At 44.9% G+C, this 23,927-nt stretch overlaps 1 protein-coding gene across 1 annotated transcript; it reads left to right on the top strand.

The window, feature by feature from the left end:
* The first annotated feature begins 13,372 nt into the window (after positions 1 to 13,372).
* LOC139754220 (aldo-keto reductase family 1 member B1-like) lies at positions 13,373 to 18,846 on the top strand. The gene is made up of 9 exons (XM_071671502.1): positions 13,373 to 13,519; positions 13,971 to 14,138; positions 14,538 to 14,655; positions 14,956 to 15,056; positions 16,092 to 16,164; positions 16,494 to 16,632; positions 17,534 to 17,696; positions 18,191 to 18,288; positions 18,503 to 18,846. The coding sequence occupies exons 1-9, from the start codon at positions 13,397 to 13,399 to the stop codon at positions 18,522 to 18,524; spliced, it is 1,005 nt and encodes a 334-aa protein (XP_071527603.1). The 5' UTR covers positions 13,373 to 13,396; the 3' UTR covers positions 18,525 to 18,846.
* Positions 18,847 to 23,927: the final 5,081 nt, after the last annotated feature.

Here is a 23,927-nt window from a genome sequence, read left to right as displayed (position 1 = left end):
AGGACGTTAAGGTGTTGCTTTGTAAGCTGTGGGACGATTATACACACGATGACAGTAGCTAGATGTGTGCGACTAATACGTGTGTGGGAATGCACGGGAGGGAATGAGGGGGTGTGGGAATGCACGGGAGGGAGACGTAAATGTGTGTGTGCATGGGAGTAAATGGGAGTGACGAATAATGGGAGATATCATAATCAATGACGAGGTGAGAGTAAATTTCACCCATAGCCACAGGAGGAGTAAAATTCCCAGATCAAGATGTGATGTAAAGTTTCCTTAGCAGTAAGTACAGTTTAATACTCTCACTGAGAAGTGGGTGACATTCATTTGGCAAGAGAAGACACAATATTCCCGAGGATAAATGTACCAAAAATTCCCTCAATCTAAAGTTAGGAAACGTACTCTAGCGGGCGTTGGGGCAAAAATTTAGTTAGGACGAGGTGAGACACAATTTCCTCACAAATAGAGCAATCTTTCTCTCCCTGAGATAAGTTAACATTCCCCCTGGGAGAGAGAGGCAAGACACCCGTGCGAGTATATCACTGTCGTAGCTCCACAATATAGCAGAAGTTAGCCCATGGTGCCGCTAACACAGGCTGCCTTACGCCGCTACACACCGTGGGCTGAGGAGGTCATATCATCCGCTGCTGCAGTGAACAGTTTCGTCTGCCATCCTCGCTACACCACACTGCAGGCCAAAAAAGCCTACGGTGCTACAGCGATCAGTCGGTCTAGCTCGTTTGCCTTCGCCAATTTATCAGCTGATCATTCTCGTGGAAAAACCACAGCTATAAATCTCAGAAAAGCTGATTAGTTTAAACTAAATTCGAAATTTTGTTATAGCCCGGAACCGAGGCCAGATACTGATGGGTCAACCATCTGCGTTTTATTTTGTAAAGTGTTTTGAAAATTATACCACGCTCAGCTCCACCTACTGGTGTCCAACCTTGAAAAACATTAGATGAACAAATGTTCTCAGTATAGATTAATATGTTCAATTCTCCATGCAAGAGTTCCTACAATTCGTCTACACGGGGAAAAAACGTTCACATTTTTCACAGGAAGGTCACTGTGGGTCATGACCTCTCTAACCTCGAGGGCACGGCCAGTAGGCAGGTTGTGACTTTTGACCTGACCTTTAAAGGCCAGATCAAAAGCTACGTCATCATGATTAAGGATCGTACCATCAGGCTCACGGGGAATACAGAACATTTCTGATCACACACTGGAGCAGTTTGGCATTAGTTGATGACTGTAATTCCAATACAACAGTAAAATAATAATTACGAAATCAATGTAAGTTATAGAACAGGTAATTCCGCATAACGACTGACCGCTTTAGAATGACGAAAGCGAATCCAATACCGAAATCCTTTTGTGGCTTCCGCAGTAACAGCCGGCACTGGCACCAGCCTGCAACCCTCACCCTTGCTTCAAAACCGAACTTCATACACGATCATAATCACAGGTTTGCTCACAAGTGAGATCACACGCCCATCTCAGGAGGAGGGAGGACTTTTCCACAGAGCCTATGTAAGTATAAGACGCAGCTACTGAACCATGCTGGCTCATGTGGCTGCAGGAGGAGGAAGAAGAAGAGGAGGAGGAGGAGGAGGAGGAGGAGGAGGAGGAGGAGGAGGAGGAGGAGGTGAGGCTGGTATGTGTCACTTGAGGTAATGAGCCTCGAGTTACCAGCCCGATCTGAATACCAATGAACAACATTTCTGTTAAAGTGAGGCCTTTTCATCCCACGTCAAAACAGCCTTCAGGTGCCTGTGCTGCGAAATGTCGAGGAAGATTTAGAAGAATCACACTGAAACCAAGCTGGAATATGCTTATTGGAGGCTGCTCCCCTCATCTAAGGAGTCACAGAGAACGGATGGAAAGGGCCCTTACTAACACAGTAAGAATATCAATGCAAACTGATAGAATTCATTTCAAAGAGAGAAGAGTAACCCTCAATTTAGCAACTGTGAAAGAAAGAAGGATGGAGGAAGACATTATTGTTGTGTGTGTGTATATATATATATATATATATATATATATATATATATATATATATATATATATATATATATATATATATATATATATATATATATATATAGCCCAAGAAGCCGGAAGAACAGTAAGATAGAAGAGGTCTTTGAAGTCAGCAGAGAGTCCGGAGCAAGATGGCATAATTACAAGTTAGGCACGAAAACTCTGCGTACGAACTTCCGTGAGCATTACCTCAGCAACAAAGTTGTGGACACGTGGAACTGGCTCAGGGAAGAGGACACATATGCGAATAACTTACGAAATTTCAAAAAATCTCAAGGAGGAATCGTCCAAGCAAGACTAAGGGTTGAAAAAGTAATATATATATATATATATATATATATATATATATATATATATATATATATATATATTACCTGTGGATACTTACATATCTCTCAACACCGTCCAACAGGTTTCCTAACATCAACTGACAACGACCAATATCCATAACTGAAAATCTCTAAGTATCAGTTCGTCTTGGTCCTCCTAGCGACACCCCCTCTCCTCCACAAACAATATGGACCACTAATATAAATGTTTCATCAACGGAAATTACACGATGAAATGACTTCATGTCGGGGGAAATTTAAATTTCCCCTTATGCACTAACTGGTCGATGACCTCTCTCTCTCTCTCTCTCTCTCTCTCTCTCTCTCTCTCTCTCTCTCTCTCTCTCTCTCTCTCTCTCTCTCTCTCTCTCTCTACTTGTGACAAGGAGGTGTATATTTCACTCTGGCGTGGAAAAGTCGATGGAAACAATGATATTGGAAACACTGCCACCAGAGGGCAAACGGCAGAGACATTTCAATGATTCATGCCATCAGTTGGGTCTTAATTTTCCAAAAGAAGGAACAGAGAAGGGGCCAAGTGAGGATATTCCCTCTAAGTCTCAGTCCTCTGTTCTTAACGCTACCTCGCTGACGCGGAAAAATGGCGAATATGTATGAAAAGAAAAAAATATATGTTTTAATTCTTTCCACTCAAAATTGCTGTTGCTGTGGCTTACCTGTAATGGCAACTTTCTGAATCATTTACATTTACTTCTCATGGAACTCGAAAACTATAGAAAATTCCATAATATGCACACGCTTTGTTATGTGTGTGTGTGTGTGTGTGTGTGTGTGTGTGTGTGTTGCACTATTTCTTCTTTCTCTCAAGCTCCTTTTCTCCGTCCCTTTATGTCCGTCTGTCTGTGTATCTTCTCTCACCTCTTTTTTTCCCCTCACTATTTTATCTCCCTTTTCTTTTCCATCGCTTCCACTCGCGTTCTCCTCGACTCCCATCAATATGAGGCCTCCTGCAGCGGCCCTCCCCCTTCACTTCCCCAACCCCGGTCAGTAAAACGAACTCCAAATAAAACTTTAGCCTCAACACTTGGACGTAAACGTCAACCCTATTTATTCCATTCCCGGAAACTGGACAGCGTTGAGAAGAGGGACGTGTGGGAAAATGTAAGGCAAAGGCTTCTGGAAGCGGCAGTGTTCTGCTCCAGAAGAGGTTTGCCGTGAAGCTGGTATGAGAGAAAGAATACCTGTGCGGATGGAAGTGGAGGCTTGTAAGACTCTTAAGTCTTCTCTACGTAACTCTTAACTCAGTTTTAACATCGTTCACTCTGAAAGTGATGGTAATCTTGAGTATTTCTGTCAGCGTGAGGGTTCCTTATTTTAATTCTAATTTAGGCGTAAATCATAAGTGATATTGATCTGCTTTTCCAATACGTTTCAATAAAGCTATAATGGCTGACCTCTTCTTCCCCGTTCCCCGACGGCTGGAGGGAGATCCGTGACGAACAGCTACATAGCTTCACAACTGAAGTAGAGGATACATCTTCCTCCACAGCAATGTATGTACTGAGCCACAGCCCCGAGACTAAACCTGAGCTAAATTGATGGAACTAATTAGTACCCTCGAGGTACTAATCAAATGAGAGCTATGAATTACCATCAAACCACAACATCAAGACCCTACGAGGTAACTTAACTCATCCCCAAACCTCTAGCTTAACCTCAACATGTACCCCGTTCTTCATGACATGAGACTGTGTGTAAGTGTGGGCAGACATCATCCCAAGGCGGAAGAATTAGAGTCCTAGTGCACCACGCTGACCTCCCATGGGACGGAGTCAGGAAATGCTGGAAGTGTGTGCGGAAAAAGTGGTAGAAACGCGCTCTCGTCTCCTGGTCTTTCAGGTACATACCATCGGACTGTATCCTCCCCAAGACTCGCCTCCACATCGACGACTTCATCTCAGTGCTTAAGCTAACTCCTCCTCACACTGTTGCTTGGACTCAACGCGAGCTCCTCCACCACGCGTAAGAACGCTTCGTATTAAGCCACATGGCTTACTGCAACGTCGCTGCCCCTATACTTAAACGCTAGCCTAACTTTCCTCTTCTCGTTTTCTGTAAGCCGTCCCCTCACGCTCCACGAAGACCTAAAAGTTCCAGGTTTAACGGATGGAGAACTTATATTCACGGTTAGAACCGTCCGTCCCTAGGAAGCTCACTACTCCACTGCGACACCAGACCCTCACATTCAATTTTATCCCAAAAAATGAGATCGGAAAATGACGTTCCACTTGATAATTACCCGTGACGAATGATCCTCCGGAGCTCGAAGTCTAATTTTGGAGTTTAACTACCACTAATCGTCACTTTTAAGGCTAAATCCGGATAGAAATTCACTCTTTTATTGGACATACTGACCCTCGAGTAGAGTAAAGATCTATCGCAGGTTTTTCAGACAAATGGAATATTGAGAATTGGTTCTGATTCACATAAGGTCTGTTCCAACTGGTTCAATGGGCCTCAGTGACCTTAGCTGTATAGCGGACCTCTCATTCCAATGTGTGTAAGAGAGACTTTTGGATGTAGACGTGTTGGGAGGGGCAGCTGGTGGGGTGTCTCATCTCTGTGTTGTGGAGGCGGAAGTAGTGACTTGTAGGAGTTGTTCATCCTGGATTGGCACACACCACTGTAGGTGGAATACCGCATCGTCAACATCGTTATCAATGTTCACTGACAACGAAGGGCATCTGAGGTTCGTTGGTTGCCTGTTTGGGTTTTAGGCCACTAACGGAAAAATCTTTAAAACCTTCTTCAGGTGTTAAGGATAATGCTAAGACCACATACACTCTCACTATGCACGGTGCCCATGAAACTGAGGAATAAACATTATTTCCAGTTTTATGGTTCACTGACTGCGACACAAGTGGCCACAGAAGAGGTAAAAGGATCAGTGTCTGCGACAGATCTGGGCGTCAATATATCAGCATCAGTTACCGCCGGCACTGAATACTGTCATGGCCTCGTTATACCATCAATGCCAGACGGTCATCGTTACCACACCAGCACAACCTCAGTGGCAACGGCGGCACCACACATCCACCACAGCCAGGGAATGACGGCTACCTCCAACACTCCGGCACTGTGGGGAGTGGCGACCACCTCCAACACGCCAACAAAGGAGAGGAAAAGCTGCTACTACTACTATTACTACTACTACTACTACTACTACTACTACTACTACTACTACTACTACTACCACTACTACTACAACTACTACTACCAGAACTCCAACAAAGCCCCGAGTAAGAACACCTCCTCCACAACAAACGGAGCTTCAACGTCGAACATCCAAACCATGACAACACCAGATGGCAGCGGCATTAACTGGTGAGGCAACAGCTGACGTCAGCTGCACTACACCATTACAACTCACAGCTGATTGTGAGGAACGCCTGCACCAGCAAAGCAGCACAGCAACACCGTGACAGCTTCCACCACCACCACCGCCCACAGTTCAACATCGTCAGCAACAGCTGTGTCAAGCGTATGTACCCTGCCAACACACTAGTTCATGAAGATAACCCCCTGATTATAAACGTTAAGGAAATGATTTCCGAAAATGCGATTAATGAAGTCAATGGACATGGGAGTCGAGACTTAGCTTCGTCTTGGACATGGGGTTTTAAAGCCACTAGTGCCCGTGAGAGTGTGTCTGTGTTACATATTACCTCAGTCACTTCCACTTGCAGAGTTTCACTGACGTCAATGTCAGGAAGACGAGAACACCAGCAGATATATACGGGAAAAAAGTCCACAAGACAAAGTTTAGAAATCAATCTTAGAAAGAGTCTAGTGGTATCAGAAACATTAATAAATCGCCCATTCTAAGACTTGGTTTAGACAATATGTCTCTCCAGAGCACTCCACCATGAGGTCTTTCCCAACGGTTCTTGATGTAAACAGAAACAGCAACATCAAGGAGGAAAGGAAGGGGTTGTAATATCTATAGAACATGTGTGACATGATCACCTCTCACTAGGCCCACAGTGGGTAAATCCATGGTCAGAAGAGGCGGAAGAAAAGTTTTTCTAGCTGTATGGTTTGTCGTCCTGGACACACACACACACACACACACACACACACACACACACACATATATACATCCATATATAATTTTTCTATTTTCACTTGATATTCAGCAGGAGCCGTTGCGCTCCCCTGTAGCATATGTAATATCCTGAGTGCAGCGGCTGCTGTCATAGAAGAAAATAAGGAAAAAAATAAATGTCTGCAACAAGGCCTTGCCTCTTGTACCCTCCACTATGAGTCTCTCCCCTTCGTTCATTTTCCTTATATTCTTTTTGGCTTCGATTATTATATTTTCATTGCGCATCTCCTCTGTTTATTGCCAGGTTTATGACCGCGTCATTCGCCTCCAGTCAGTTGCTTAGTTAAGAGGAGGTGTTTGTACCTCCAGCGGTGTTGACCTCTCATTACGGAAGACGGGGGTGATGAGCGCTTAACAAACACGATAGGAGATGTAGGACGTGGTCTGCTGAGGGATGTAATGCCATGGAGAGTCGGGAGTGGTGGAGAACATAGCCATGGCGGAGATCATATCAAGGTGGAGGATTAGGAGTGGTGTGTTTGGAGCGAGTAAGTGTGAACGGAATGTGAGGTGTGGCCGACCACGTGTTACGTGTGGGAGGTGCGGTGGTGGAGGGTGTGGTAGACTTAAAGATGTGGTGTACTAGGGAAGGGCATATGCACCCGCTGGAGTAGCGTGGCTGAAGAAGTAGTGTGGAGGAAATGTATGTGGTCTGGTGGAAGGTGGGTTCCGGTGGAGGAAATGTATGTGGTCTGGTGGAAGGTGGGTTACGGTGGAGGAGTTAGTGTGGATGAGGTTCTGATGAAGGCTTACGTCAGCGAAGGGAGGATATCGTGTGGTGCAAGGCTTTTGCTGTTGTGGTGGTTCGGGCAGGTTGGCGTGGTGTGGCGGGGGAGGTAATGAAGTGCACGTTGTGATGGAGTGGTTGAATGTATGACGGAGGGGATACATGAGTTGCGGTGAAAGGTATTGCGTGGAGGGGGGTGACGCCATGGACAGTGTGGTGCGTCGGACATATTGGAGACTGTGTTAGGGACATGGTGTGGTGACGGCATGATAGACGATGGGATGTTAATGGGATGACGGATGACAGATGGATGTGTGTAACTGTGTGGGTGAGAGGCGGTAAGCTAAAGTACAGTGCCGTCTGTGTTGTAGCTGGTAGTTAAGGTGAGGCAGTAGGCCGCAGGGGGCCAGTGTAGCTGGGGTTCAAAGTGCTGTCGTCAGTGGCAGTGATAACCATATGACAACTTCGGTAGCGGAATCACACCTCGGGTGTACCGCTTTCCTTACTCGTGCGCGAGACGTGAAGTTGGACACTTAGGTATAATGTTAGTCAATGTGGTGGCGGAATACAGAGGCCAGTCATGACGAACACCTGCTAGAAAAAAAACAAAATCTTGTCGTCGTGTATACTTGTGGCCCAAGTTGCTCTGCATATCCTGTGGGCGTTAGTATGTACTGGCGTGGGGGCGTTGGGATGACCTGGGGTGATAAATGGTTACTGCCCAGCGGTGTCAGGGGAGGGAGGGAGGGAGGAAGAGAGAGAGAGAGAGAGAGAGAGAGAGAGAGAGAGAGAGAGAGAGAGAGAGAGAGAGAGAGAGAGAGAGAGAGAGAGAGAGAGAGGTACGGCCTCACCCTGGATGACAAGTGAACGCACGCCTCTTTTACCCTCCGCGAGCGGGACCTCCATCCACCCATGATATCCAATTCGTCGCATTCATGTCAACAAGAGTCAGACGTGGTACCGGTGGTTATCCTTGAGGTGATGACGCCTCGAGGGAAACGCTTATGATAGCTGGAGCAATGGCTACAATTGATAACTGGAGCAATGGCCACGATCCCTGAGTGAGGGACATTTGTGTCCAGCGCACGAAGGGCCATTTTCTACGGCCGGCTCTGTGATGTCTGGGGGAAACAGGTTTGCCTGGAGTGCCTCCCTGACCTCCTACTATGACATTGCGATACGGTAACATACGGTGTACAATGAAAAAAAAAAAAAAAAATTCATACGAAATCATGTTGAAATCTGTTCTTGACGATGTATTAAGAACCGTATGAACGTAAATGCTGCGTCCGTTGTTCTCGAATCGTAAGAACATCCGTAAAAATACGTAGAGAGGGATGTGTTGTGCCGGACTTAAGAGACACCTTGATCAAAGTCCAGGGGATACTGTGAGGTGAGGAGATGACTCACGATTCTCCTCTGTTCCCACTCAAACCAATCTGTCTTATGAGTTCGTGAGGAAGCAAGGGCTTAACAATGAAGATTCTCGTGAGGGATACATTTCATATAGAGAATAAGTTCGTTTCCCTTAAATTTCGCTTCCATTATGAGGTGTATATATATATATACGTTGTATTCCTCGGCGAAAACGGTTTGCTAGATGAGCAGTTAATTGTGTAAACCCCTCAGAAGAAGGGACCCGCATCTCGTCCCTCTCGAATCACAACCTTTTTCTCCTCACATGTCACATTCGCTGGGCGGGTGACGCCTCGTAGCTGTGGCCGTCACGTACAGTAAAGTAGAACTGGTTAACGATATCAATACATCAAAAAGAAAAGAAAAAAAAAAAAAACGCCTTTCGATGGTACAGTAATTTTATTCATAGTCGAGTAAGGGCTATCACCAGGACTAATGTACCGTGATATGAGCATAAAATTGCTTTAATGTGTTTTCCAACTCAATTAAGTCCTCACTTACCCTGGACTGGGGCGCTCTCCAGCTTCATGTTAATTATCACTGGGAAAAAAAAAAGCGAGAGTGACCAACCATGTTGAACACAGTGAATAATTCTTTTCCTTCCTCGCTCTCTCTCTCATCTATCTCCAACCATCTGTGTGTTCCTTAGAGAGAGAGAGAGAGAGAGAGAGAGAGAGAGAGAGAGAGAGAGAGAGAGAGAGAGAGAGAGAGAGACCTAAGACTATTTACAATACAATCATGCCATGAAATAGGGACAGCGCGTAGTGCTCAACGCACCTACCGTTTGCTGTGTGGCGACAGGGGTATCATCTGCTGCCACGCGCACTGAACAGATGCGGTCAATTTTGAGTTCATCTGGAACCAATTTCAACCCCACTTCTCGTCTTCCTTCAAACATCTTTTTCGTTTCACTTGACAAAATACAGAAAAAAATTTCGTTACCTCTCTCAAGGAAGCAGAAGTGAAATCAAGGACGTCTTGCCCTTGCTCTGTGCAGAACAGTGTACGTGGCCCCACTTTTGTTCACCGTTTTCATCAATATACTCCCGAAGTCGTTGCCTTAAGAGGCCAAACGTCACATTTTCAACTTTCCTGATGACACCACGGTCAACATCTCGGAGTCATGAACGTGATATACTGACCCTAACTAACCAAGTATTACCCTCAGTTCCTCGTGAATGACTACGGATTATCAACATCTCTGTTCAGAGAGAGGAAAAAAAAATATCCATAAAAAAAGGGTTCTATCATAAGGTCAGCCAGCCACTACCTGTGAGACACTCGACCAGGCAGCCAGCCGGTGAGGCAACCAAGAAAATCAGCCAAACGCCAAATCAATCGACCAGTCAAACAGTCTACTCAGAATCCACCCACTTAGCAGTCAGCCAGCCGTCAACCAGTCAGATATTACTGGTCACACACACCTTCCAGCCACCAATCAACCAGCCAGACAACCAGTTAGCCGACCAGTTAACTAACCAGCTATCTACCAAAGAAAACAACCAATCAGCAACCATCTAACCAAACAATCAGCCAGACAGCCAATCCGAGACATTCACTCGAGTCGAGATATCTTCCAAAAATTCGAAAATACCATCCAACTTTTATTTTGTTTTCTTCTTTATCGAGGAAAAGTGTTGCATCACTGGAGGATATCTTTGAATGTGAATAAAATATTTGCATTTTTATTGAGTTTAAAGGAGAAATACAGTTGTGCCCGGGTGAAATTTTCACGGTGTAGGAAATGTATTATCTTATATGATATGCGCTGTGAGGGTAAGAGAGACGGATAGGGCGGATGCAAGAACAAGCAAGAAGGAATGTGAAGATACGAACGAGGGAAGTGTACAAGTGTGGGCTGGGAAGACGTACAATTGCAAGTTGGAAACAACAGGACAGAGCTGCGCTGCGTACGATCAAAAAAAAACAACTGCGGTACGGGGTATGGGGTCGATTGCACGAAATAGTTAAGTAGTTTCCATTTAAATGTCAGTCATTTAACTGAATGTCGACTTGCATTATAGATCCTCACGCCATCTGGTCCTAATACATTACATCTAGAACGAGAATAATGGAACAGTCTTATGTCCCTTACTGTACTTCTGCAAGCTCACACGAACACAGACAAATTCTCATAAACTCAAATATAAGGGAGAGCTATATAGAGCAATTATACTCACACGGATGGAAATCATAAGCAGTTGAGTGTCCAGAAAGATATACGTAACACCTAAAGGATACCAGTTAACCTGGAAAATTAACATTCTGTGTTTCAATTTAGCTTTAACGCAATTTAACTGGTAGGAAGGTTTAAGGATTTTATGTTCTGATATCCCATTACTGCGTATGTGGAGCATGGCTCCAACTTCCTGAATGGGATTTTGTCGGGAAAAACTTTACTTCGATTTAAATTCATTTCATTCGCTACGAGAAGGACTTTTGTTTTAGATGTTGTAGAAGATAAGCAACAAATGACATGGAACCAAATGAATAATAACACTGGCTTTCGTGCTCGCTAAAGTAAAAAAAAAATCTGCTTTAATGTTATTGAAAGTCGCTTTTTTCTTCATTTCTTTCAAAAGAGTAAACATTTTGTAACTCGTACAATACTGACTTGGCTAATAAACTGTATTGTTTTATATTCTAACAACAAAGAGAACTTATATCACGTCCGCAGTTCTGTATTTGATAGTTCTCTCTTTAAGTCTTCCAGTGTCCCATTTCGTTATAAGTAGCCATTCACAACTCAGTTCATGGAGACAGTTTTGTCCCTCAACACAGTGATCAACAAATACAAATACCGTGACATTCTACTTGTCTTCCATCGTGTTTTCGGTGAAGCCTGATGCCGAAGAATATCAGGGGGGCTGTACAGGGTATATTGGCTATTAAAGAGAAAGGCAGCGGGAGTCTTGCATGTTCACGTCTCCCGTCCAGGAAGCAATTTCATGTGAAGTATTTGCTTCATCAAATTGAAGAGAAGTCCACTGCCTGTGAGAGATGCCGCCTCATCATCAATATGGTTCTTGAATACTGAGAGAAGCCCTGAGTTGCGGGCACAACCCTGGAGTACATGCGTTTGTCAACCTGAAGAAGGCGCAGGCGGACTACAAAGGGTTGAAAGAAAATGGAAGAACCCTCAAGAGAATCATCGACTGGAAGAACGTAACTTCAAGGGGAGACTTCGATGATCTGTTCCCTGTCGTTCACAAGGACGTTCTCCAATGCAAAGGGTGGAGTGTATAATGAACTTTTAACTTATGAAAAACGCCACCTGTGACTTGTTTAATTCATAATCCACAACAATCATCGATATTAATGGATTATCAGAGACTCGAGGGTAAATTATCTACATATCTACTACAAGTATACATTCATCGATCAGTCCTTACATACCACACTCCCAGAATTTTGGCCAGATTACATTCTCAAGTAGGATGATAACATCTTTCCTTATCACAGTACTCGGTTATCATAATGTGATAAGGGCCAGTACCAAAAGTAGACTAGGAAAACCTAATAACCATAACAATTCCCTCTACGGGAAATTTTTTCCCGAGTTAACAAATAACTGGAGTATAAATGGTGATGAAACGAATAGTCCAACGGTCTATTTGGGATCGGTAAAGACATTTAAAACCTGGAGCTGTTTTACGAGTCCAACTGTACCTTCACTGGATAACCAAGAATTTGTTCACTCCATAAAAGGTGAATCCGAAACACTGGTTACAACCGGTCACATGACCTACTGCTGCCGTGGCCACATGCAGTCATACATTCCGTCGTGGCATCATGATGGCAGTCGTAGTCACTTGACAACACGGCAAGCAAATCATTATGACAGTCATGCTGTCAAGCCAGGTCATGGCTCCAGTGTCACGTCATGACAATCATGGCGTCATGACCATCATGGTGTCATGCGACTCACGTGCCGAGTTTTTCGGAGGATCAGTAAAGACCCTCCTCACCACCTCCACATCACGGGAGAGAAAACGGACGTGTGGCCAAACTAAAGACGCCATTCAGGGGACGTCATTACTGGGGGAAGGAACGCCTTGCAACTGCACCTCGAAAGAAGGCGAGAACGTGCAACATAGTGGCATTGGCTGATCCTGCAACCTGTATTTATGTGTATCTCTCCTCTACCTAAATTCTGATACCCTGTTTTGTGGTCAGTTGACCCACCTCACAACCCCCCCCCCCAAAAAAAAAAAAAAAATAAATAAATAAAATAAATAAATAAATAAATAAATAAATAAAATCATGCCAGTCCCATAATACACAACGATCCCATGTCACGACAGCCAAGCTAACTGATGTGAAGGATGAAGTAAATTCCTGACCGCCCACAACACCCACACACCTTCTCCCACACTGGACGCGACCACATGGAACTCCGTGAGGAGAGAGTTACCTCGGCAGATGCCTTATTAGAGTCGTACCAGTCGACCATTACTTACACAAACATACCAGTAAAAAGGATTTTACTCTCAGATTTCAAGAGAAAACTACTGTTGCTGAGGACACCATCAGTGTGGGTAGGCTACGATGGAGATCACATCATCAGGAACCAATGGTGTCAGGAGCCGCTTGCTATTGGTCGGCGCTGGCTATGATGTCACGGGTATATGTGGGCAATATCATCACGGGCGGAGATTTGTAATTGGCTGGATATGAGGCGAAGGCGGGCTCTATTAGATGGTCGCAAGCATGACGTCATGAGTGAAGCGCCGCTGCTGGTAGGGAGACTTGCTAATGCGTGAGACTCAGTGTCCCAGTGAAAGCTGGTGTGATAGCTTCACCATGGCGGATCAAGTGCCTTCCATCGAATTGGGCAACGGAGGAAACATGCCCTATATTGGTCTCGGGACGTTTAAGGTGAGGATCTAGGGCTGTAAGGAACAGCTCACACGTATTTTTCCTCTTTTTCATTACATATCTCCAGAGGAAACTTCGCCGAAGATCTGCTCGATGTTCGTTCACAAGGACGCACTCAAACGTCGAGGGAACGTATTAGTATAACTATCAAACTATGTAATACAAGACTTGTGTTGTAACAGGGCGTACTGCTTATTGATCGTCTTGCCTACTAATGTTCTTCGTCAGTTCGTGTGTTCATCTACCATCCATATAGATCTGATGACACATCTATTCGAAACCCTGATTTGGCTCTGTGCATAAATGACGTGACATTCTTTTCAGTTATTTCCGACCAGGGGTGACATACGCGACATCTACGCCATTATACTACCGCCCGCTATACTCTCAATTAGGTTCGATTTACTCGTCAAGTCCAAGTCTTTTGTCATTGGAATCTCAACTCCCCCAGACGAAAGACTGTGAGATGCGGGAGAGTCTGAGGGTCGCCCTAGAGTGTGGCTACAGACATGTGGACACAGCCACGTTCTACCAGAACGAGGACGCTATAGGTGAAGTGCTGCAGGAATGGCTGGCCAGCGGCAAGGTCACCAGAGAGGAGGTCTTCATAACCACAAAGGTCAGTAGGTCACGCGTGACGAATTCTTCGTCGCCATAAAAGGTCAGTGCTACCAGGATTTTTCCCCCTTACTTGAAAAGGTCTTTCGACACCTTTAATGTCTAAAGGTCACCAGGAGGGAAGTCCTGATCACCACCAAGGTCAGGAGGTCGCCAAGGACTTGTCTGCTTCAACAGTAAGGTGTCTGTGCCACAAGTATTGTACACATTCTTGATATAATGGTGACAAATCCTGGTCATAAGTCATCCAGGCATCAATATATATATATATATATATATATATATATATATATATATATATATATATATATATATATATATCACTTTTGGGATATTGCTATACTGACAGATTCAGAGAAATGTTCAGCTTTGTATTTAGTAGCAAAGCGTATCCCTGCAGCTTCCTCGCATTGGCAACCGGGCTGGAGACGTGGCCAGGTTCCTTCAGAAGTCGTTAGAGAAACTGCGAGTCTCTTACGTGGACCTCTACCTCTTCCACCACCCAGTGGGCGCCATAGGTGAGTCACGACCTTACTTTACCACCGCGAGCTGTGACCAACTGAACCCCCTGTCACTCTGACCTTACTGCCGTAACATCAATGTAATTCAACAGCCTCCAGTTTACTGGATCGCAGTAACAACCCACCTTACCGGGAGGGATCACAGTGACCCTCGCCATATCAGACTGAAGGCCACGCCACCTCATTCGGGGTGACTGACTGACTCACTGAGGCAAATCATGATTCAGTCTTTGCTAAAGTAAAATATACACCTTACTGATCTAATGTTTATATGGCCCCGCTTCCTCCTTCACTCAGGTAAAGACGATGATGACTTGAGTCCAGTGGACAGCGAAGGTAACAGCATCAATGATCCTGACACGGACCTAGAGAGTGTCTGGAAGGCCATAGAAGAACAGGTAGGATACTGGAAACGGTTATGTAGGATCCAAAGGACTAATGGAGGTTCACTGATGACCGTTTGGGCAACAAGGTGTGGAAGGGGACTTGAGGGCTATGGAGAGTCCGGCAGGTTACTGGGGAGAAGGACTTAGGGTGACAGAGAGCTATGGAAAGTCAGGCAGTATATTAGAGAACCATGGAAGACGTACTGACACAAGAAGCCAACGGAAGAAGACTGGATAGGTTACAAGGGATTCTCTTTTTTTCCACTGATTTTCAAACATTTCTTGGATTTAGGTGATGCAAGAAATTCCTACACCTGAAAGTTTTCCACACTTTAACCCGTGTAGAACCAGGAATGTTGATGTAGGAAGGACGCTGGCTTAACATGGTGGACCAAGGGGACATTTGGGGGGTGCCAGAGGGGACCACAGAATGCTTCTGGACCACTGGAGGACCAAGAAGGATGCTGATGGATCATGGTGGACCATGCGGGGTAATGATGGGCCATGGTGGACCAGGGAGGGTGGTAAAGCCATGGAGGAACAGGAATAGCGCTGATGGGGTATGAAGGTACAGGCAGAAGCAGATCTAATATCAACCAATCAAACATTTTGACTCATTTATGGTTTAACTGACTTGCCCTTTTCTGGTAGAAAGGCTTGGTGTTATGTCGACTCCTAAACCCTTTCATAAAAATTCATCATGTCTGTTTCTGGTCAGATTATAATCTTATTGAGGCTTCCGTTCATCAAGTCTCGGGTTTATTACTGTGCATTTGCATATACATGGTACGGCGGACTTCATCAGCTATGTATATGGCCGATTCATGACCTAATCTAAATCCTTATCTGTAAGTCTATAACTTCCCGGCCATTCCTAACTCCTCCCATGACTTTATCCCTCATCCGTAAGCATGTTGAAGCGCAAGTCCAACGTGTGCCTGAAGCCCCAGTGGTGTGTGTGTGTGTGTGTGTGGGGGGGGGGGGGGATGGCTTTGTCTAACCTTGAGTGTTGGGAGTGTGGTGGTGATGGTGAGGTCCCTCCTGCAGGTGGATGCCGGGAGGGCTCGGAACATCGGCCTCTCCAACTTCAACATCGTTCAGATCGAGAGGATCCTGAAGGGTGAGCGTCCTTCCCTGTTTTTTTTTTTTCAAACTTGATCAGTTTTTTATTTTTTTACGTGAACCGTCTGTTGACAGCTTACCATCAGTGGCGTCTCTTGTTGATAGGTACCAGCTACACTGTGGCTGAGTGTAAACGTATAACTATAACCGGTGTCGCTCCATCGACAACGATAGAAACGATATTGATGTGTCATGTGAAAACTTGCACTCCATCTAAGTCCATTATGTCACCCTTCTTGGACAAAAATATGTAAATTTTGACGTGACATTACGTTTTCGCCATATCCCTGGAGTGGTAACTGATACCAAGTGTGTCTGGTGCTGCAGTGTGTCGCATCCGCCCAGCCAATCTACAGGTGGAGGTGCATGCCTACCACCAGCAGAGGGACCTGAGGGCTTTGTGCCACAAGCATGGCATCTCCGTCTGCGCCTTTGGGCCCCTCGGAGCGCCCTACATGGCCGACGGGTAAGTCATCTAAAATCAAGATGTCCTCTTCCTGTTCCGTTCGATGCTAACGTACACTCCATCCATGATGTGCCTCATCCTCACTTCCCATTTAAACTACAGATCCAAAACATTCGCCTCATACCTGGTCGGAGAATCCTTCATGTGAACTTTTTATATCGAGTACATATTTTCAGTCTAGTTCTTCCACTGCAAATCGTTCGTCTCAGAAGCATAGGCATCATATCATTACTTCAGCAAACCGTGACGCGTTGCACAAGATATTACAAAAAAGTGTAAGAAACGTATGGCATCAGGCTCTTCTTGCTAAACTTCCTTTAAAAGACTTAAAAACTTCTCCGATAACCTTTTATATCCTTCCTTCTGACTGTAGTGTCTGTTTCTCAGGATGCAACCATGGTGCACTTTGGCTACTGTTTCCCTTTCAAACCATCTCTTGAATATCAAGGACTGTTTTCCAGTAAACATACACGGTGGAAACTCATCTGTAAATGACAAGCCTTCCCTACACATACATCTTGCTTCCTTCGTTTTCAATGTCTGTCAGGTATTATGAACCCTCTGTTGCAACGTACTGGGAAGGGAGGAGTAAATGAATGACTGATTTAAGATGATAAAAGGAGCTCATTGGAAAGAGGGTATTGGATAAGGTCAGATAACATTTAATAAAGCAAAAGAATATGAAATTAATGGACCAGGTTACTTTAATCATAGGTTCATTTGTGTTTCGAATATGATCATTCTGTGAATTAAGGTCTTTTCCAATTCAAACATTACTTAGATAAGCAATGGTTTCTTTTTTTATGACAAGAATTACGACCCTCGTTCGATATATTCATATTGCCTCAAATCATAACGGCAGACGAGTTCAAAAATTTGTTTTTGTGTGTGTGTGTGGCAGAGCGGGCGAACGTCCAGTCCTCCTCGAGCACCCGAAGGTGGTCTCCATCGCCAATCGCCTGGCGAGGACCCCAGCACAAGTCCTCCTCCGGTTCCTCATCCAGCTGGGGATGGCTGTCATCCCAAAGTCATCCAATCCAGACCGTATTAGGCAAAACTTCCAGGTGAGGTGGTGGTGGTGACGTGTGGCAACTGTATCAACAAATGATTCACGTCAGAGTGTGTGTGTGTGTGTCGTCTCCTGGTGTGCTACATGAAGGTTGATGCTGTAGCAAGGTGGTTGGTGCACTTCAGAACATGTTAACCAGGGGTTAATTCTGCTACGGAAGAGCCTCTTGTGACTGTTCCATTAAACAACGACGAGACTGTCTCTTTCAAACGCTATGGTTATAAGGCCAGCTGTATATATATATTCTTTGATACATCACTGAACAAACAAGGCTTAAAATGTTTTGGTTCACAACTGTAGACGTAGTAAGGAGATTTTCAGTCCAAGTAAAAGACTTGGTTATCATATCTTTTTCGGCTAAAATGTCACCGCTTGAAATGGAAATGGTCAATTTGTGTTCACGATTAACATATCTATAGTTGAATTCTATATGAATCAATGTAAACATTTACAAGGTTAAGGATCACAAGACGGATAAACGTTTTCCAGGTATTTGACTTTGAGCTGAGTACGGAAGACATGTCGTCCCTGGAGGACCTCGATTGTGGCAAGGAAGGGAAGATATTCACGATGGAATTCTCGAAAAGGTATTTTGTCTCCAGTGACGTACATTGGCTGTCATGATAATCTTTTTTTCCTAACGCAAGATAGCAGATCTATATTGGCAGGTCTGCAAATAGATAAATTATAGGCGTGGCCCCTGGGCTTCCATGTGGCGAGGGGGGCCAACACTCTGTGGTGGGTGTGGTGAAATGGAAGTGGGAGGAAAAAATGACTGACTACATCCTTTATTTCTTTCAGTCATCCTGAGTGTCCATTCTAGAGGCTCATCCGCAAGGTGCCACGGCGAGAACAAACTCATGGACAGCGGAGGAGCACCTGCTGGAACTCAAGAGGACTGACTGACTACCTTACGTTTTGTAGCGCAGATCATCCGAGTGCTAACCGAATTTGCTTAGTGCATACAGAGACACTGAAAGTATTTGACAGCGTATTATATTACAAGGTCTTTAATCTTTTCTTTATGCTATAATGAGTTATCTTACAACTTATGAAGGTTCAGAACATTCTAATTTGGACGACTGTATGCCTACTTGTATTGTCAACTTTATATCTTAAAATATGGTTAATAAACTATCTAGCTATCTAACTGTCTATCTATCTATCAACTGTAGACAGAACACACCCAGGGAGGTGCTGATGTTCTGACTGAAGAACGTTGAGGTGATGCCTTTCAATAAATATCACACCTCACCTTCTTTCTATTACCTTTGGTCCCTCATAGTATTTTTACACTCACATTTCTCAAATACCACGTTTTCTTTTTCACTCACGGCCCTGTCTCGATGAGGACACATGTCTCTGACCGGAGACTATCACAGAAATCAATCATCATCCACTGACAAGACTTGCTACTAAACAATGAATAAATGAGTGAACGGGGAGTCAAATAAGTAACGAGAGCATCAAAGCCATGACCATTTTCTTTTTACCAGTGAAAGGTTATCACACATGTTTGAAATATCGTAAAATGAAGAGATTTATGATAGCTATACGTGTTAACCCATCCTGTTTGGCACGGTGTTGTCATCACAGCTTCTTACTATGATATTGGTAAAATATCACGCTTAAGTTCCATTGGCTTTACTTCCTATCATATCAAAACTTCGTATTCTCTCTTGGCATCTTTGATAAGGACTTTCACTTGTCTTCTGATTGCAATATCATGCGGTGCAACATTTGGGTCACTGCCTGATTTCTTAAGCTTATAGAGTTTATTTCTTCGCCCTATAGCTGTTACAATATCTTGGCAGTACCATTCAAGCTTTTATCGTTGGTTTTATTGTTTCTGACGTGGATGGGAATGAATGTGACTTGATGGCGCAAAAACTGGTGCTTAAAACTGGCCCATAATTCCTTTGGGTATGAACCAGCAAGGGTGTCACTAATGCGTCGTGCAGGCAGAGCCCACTGAGGTCCACCTTTTAAAGTCAGGGGTAACAGTACTGGTTTTAGGAGAGTCGGTTTTGATATTCAAGTCGACCTTAACCATGTTGGGGTCACTAGAGCCTATATAAACGTTCACCAACAGGGATGTTAGTCACTAAGAACTCCTCCTACATTCTTTCCAGTACCTGGAACAGGAATCTACCAGAATGGCAGGGCTAACGCGTAGCACTCACCACGCGTCTCGCTTGTTGAATGGAACTGTTCCCTATCACCGCCACTCCGCTTGTATAAATGTCCAGCCAAGGTTCACCTGGGACTTGAATTCAGCTACGAACCGCTTTCCTTTTAAGTGACTCTGTAATTAGGCCGTGCATGTTTCTCAACTCCTCTGGCACTACATGAAATACACCCTCTAGCTTTTATACGGGAAACTGGTGTGCGTTAGGCTGGTATCTTCTTAAAGTTCTCAGGGAATTATTCCCGACCTGATCATTCCGCATCTCCCTTACTGATGTGTTTTTTGAGACGTGTCGATGGACAGACAAAGGTCTATACTCCACGGGTCGGCTTCGAACCCTGGGCAGGGTGTGCGAGTGGCCGAGGTATTATCTAACATCTAAAGAGGAGCTGTTGTGCAATGCTTGTGACAACAAAGGGCAGTGTGCTTAACATCCTTGAATGCATCCACAGCACAGAGAGAGAGAGAGAGAGAGAGAGAGAGAGAGAGAGAGAGAGAGAGAGAGAGAGAGAGAGAGAGAGAGAGAGTCATATATCATCAGTAATTTCTGGGGCAATGCTTTCGAGAGGATCATCTGACACCTCTTCGAATTATATATATATATATATATATATATATATATATATATATATATATATATATATATATATATATATATATATATATATATATATAATATTAGCTACATGAACAGATGGGAGAGCTATGGACAGAGTGCCGAGCTCGGAACATGAACCATGATGGGCTCGCGCTTGATATCAAGGTCAGGTCACACAAGTACTACACCACATACGTTGTTCCTCTCCCCCAGCATGCATGTCCGGCCACTCTGCAGCTGAACAAACAACCTCCAACGCCGTCCTAACACTCCTCGCAGTCTTGGAGACCCAGCAACGATGTGTGTGTGTGCGTGTGCTTGTGTGTGCATCATGCACGCACGGGCCTATTATAGATGGTGACCTAAAGGGCGGGAGCAGGGGGACTGGACACCCTGCCTGCATGTCTCATGACTTTCCAAGAAGAAAGAACAGAAAAGGTCAAGGGAGGATATTTTTCTCCTAAAGCTGTTGTCAGTTCAACACGTTGCCTCCATACCGTGGGAAAGGCGAACAAGTATGAAAAAAATGGTATAACATTATCAGTATTATTAACAGTATCATCCTTATCATTTCTGTTGTTATCATGATTATTATCATTATTATCATCATTATCATTTGTCTTTATTATCATCATTATCATTATCATCATTACCAATGATGTTACTATCGTACCATCATACGTCTGGCCTCTGACTCTCGCCCAGAGTAACACGTTTGAACTGACCATTGTAAACAATGTTAGTCATGAACCTCCCTGGTGTAGTGGTCAACATTGCTCACAATGACACATCCCCCCGTGATCAAGGCTGCATTGGTTCGAATTTTGGCCGCGGCAGTCGGTCCGCAGTCAACCCAGCCATCTATCTACCTATATCTATCGCTAATAAAATGGCCGTGTCGTCTTAGTGAAGAGAAAAAAATATATATGGAGAGGTGGAGTGAGCCAGGAGCAAGCGGTATCAATGTAAACATACCGCCGAAGGTATCACGGCTCCAAGATCTAACCACCAAGCCACGCCGAGCGAGGTGTCCGCCACGCTGACGCGGAAATGAAGAAAAATGAGGCGTCGTCGGTAGAGACGAGCTCGTCCGATCGTTCAAATTTTACTCGGGAGACCCATCAGTTTCGACGCCCCCCCCTGCACACAAGCATCTTGGAAGGTATAGAAAACGACGATCATTTGCTCTCTCACTCACTCATCCTCTCGCCTATATCACACATCTTTTATCACTGTCTTAAGGCCTTAGCCTGAAGTTGCGCACCGAGCAGCTACATACATATATATATATATATATATATATATATATATATATATATATATATATATATATATATATATATATATATATATACATATGCTTTTGCATCTGTCTCATCTGCGCAGCACCTTGGAGGTGATGGGATGGAAACTGAAGGACGTCAAGAATGAGACGAGCAAGAAGAATGAGAATCCATGTATCAGTTTGAGGAGCAGCTTGCATGTCAACCTTGATGCGGACTAGGGTGAACCGTCTCCCACCAGCTCAGAAAACCCCTATCACCCACACATATACTGACTCGACAATATATAGGGAACTGAGGCCGACGAGGAGGAGGAGGCAGAGGAGGAGGAGGACGAGGACGAGGACGAGGAGGCCGAGGAGGAGGAGGGAGCGTTTGGCGGCTCTAAGTTGAGTGGGAGGAGGAGGGGACACCGCGAGATTAATGATACTGAGCTTCTTACCAGAACGTTGTGTATCGTGAGGACGAGCGGCACCGCACAGGCGTCGATGGGTGGTGGTTCTGTGATTGGATCGTGGTGGTTACGGTGTGTGTGGTGAGTGCAGTCGGGTGTAATACGCTTCACGCGATGAGCAGGAGGGTAAGGGAATAGTGGAGGAATAAGTACGCCATATGCGTGTGTGGTAGTCATGCGGTGCGTTGTGAAGAAAGGCAACCAGTTGGGGTTAAGGGAATAATAACCTGTTGGTTATTAAGAGACGTCTGGTCTGTGAGGTGACCTTGTGCAGCTTGTGAGATGATCCGATGCGATTTTTCCACATGTTCCGCGGATTGTGAGCGGATCAAATGCCAGGCATGAGCGGGACAGCTGTAATTCATGAGCTACTCAGCCCCGGTTGCTGACTGCGAGCTGGTAAACCATGTTTTATGAGCTGACGTTTTAACGCCCCAGTAGTCCAACGCGGAAGTTATCATCGATACGCCCGTTCGCAAAAGGGTAGATTTTACTGAGAGACGTGGAAGAAAGTGTGTGTAGACTGCCAGCGGTGCGGACACACCCGAAGTGAGGCGAGGATCGAGGAAATAAAAGTCTTGTCACCTGCCGCCGTCTGCCTTATACCCTCACCGCCTCAGGGGCTACGACAAATTTTCTTAATTAAATTTGACGCGGCGACACCTTGGCAGGAGGCATGCTGGGAGGACCTGAGAGAGAGAGAGAGAGAGAGAGAGAGAGAGAGAGAGAGAGAGAGAGAGAGAGAGAGAGAGAGAGAGAGAGAGAGAGAGAGAGAGGTGTTTAATGAGGGAAGGACGAGGAAGGAGGAGGGGAAAAAGACGACATCTGGTGAAGTTTCATACTGGGGTGAGGGTGGGAGTGTGGGTCCTGCCGGTGCAGGCGTCGGGATAAAGATAGTCCAAATAAAGGGACGTGTTATAGGGCTGGTCTTCCCCGCACGGGACGATCTCTTTAAATCTACTGGACATTTCGTACACCAATTCCTTCACCCGTCAGCGCCATCGTGTGAAGGCGAATTCACCCATCTTTTTTTTTTTCCTCTGATGCTGACTTCACCCAACCCTAATAGCGTCGAGCTCTTCCTTCATTCAACAAAAATTTCCCGTCAGTTTTACTTCCACTGGAATTAAGTTTCCCCTCAAACTTGCCTTCACCAGACTCCGCCACATTGACCCAGCTCGTCCCTGGGGTCCAACGGAGCCAGTCAACGACCCACATATGGGAATGCCCTAGATATTATCCTAACCCCAGCACTGCCACTGTAACTATGATCGCCACCACACGCTACTGTCGTCATCACCACTACCACAACCACTACACAAGTGCCATCATTACCACTGGAAAAAAAAAAAAGACAACTGTAGGATCATTATCATCAGCAGGAGGAGGAGGAGGAGGAGGAGGAGGATCAAAGCCATCACCATCACAAACAACAAAACATCACCACCACATTCCGTACCAGCCACCACAAACAATATAACTTTCACCATCACCGCCATCCTTATCACCATCATCACCATTACCATAACCATCCCCACCACAAGCACTACAACCACCATACCTGAATAGTTTACCTTCATCACCACAACCACACCACAACAACCACATCATCACAATCACTCCACCACAGCTGCTACCACAAAGGCCCCGGTGAAATGCTATATCTCGGTAAATAAATGACATGTTTTCGTTTTTTTTGTATT

The sequence above is a fragment of the Panulirus ornatus genome, chromosome 16 (genome assembly GCF_036320965.1).
Source record: "Panulirus ornatus isolate Po-2019 chromosome 16, ASM3632096v1, whole genome shotgun sequence".
Taxonomy (NCBI): domain Eukaryota; kingdom Metazoa; phylum Arthropoda; class Malacostraca; order Decapoda; family Palinuridae; genus Panulirus; species Panulirus ornatus.
The sequence above is the reverse complement of the archived record's forward strand: the minus strand, read 5'-3'. Positions and strand labels throughout refer to the sequence as shown.

Excerpts from the sequence above, each read along its gene's own strand:
- LOC139754220 (XM_071671502.1), top strand. The coding sequence starts at position 13,397 with ATGCGTGAGACTCAGTGTCCCAGTGAAAGCTGGTGTGATAGCTTCACC. Across the intron at positions 13,520-13,970 it reads TTGGTCTCGGGACGTTTAAG|ACGAAAGACTGTGAGATGCG; the intron begins GTGAGGATCTAG and ends CAACTCCCCCAG. Across the intron at positions 17,697-18,190 it reads GTATTAGGCAAAACTTCCAG|GTATTTGACTTTGAGCTGAG; the intron begins GTGAGGTGGTGG and ends AACGTTTTCCAG.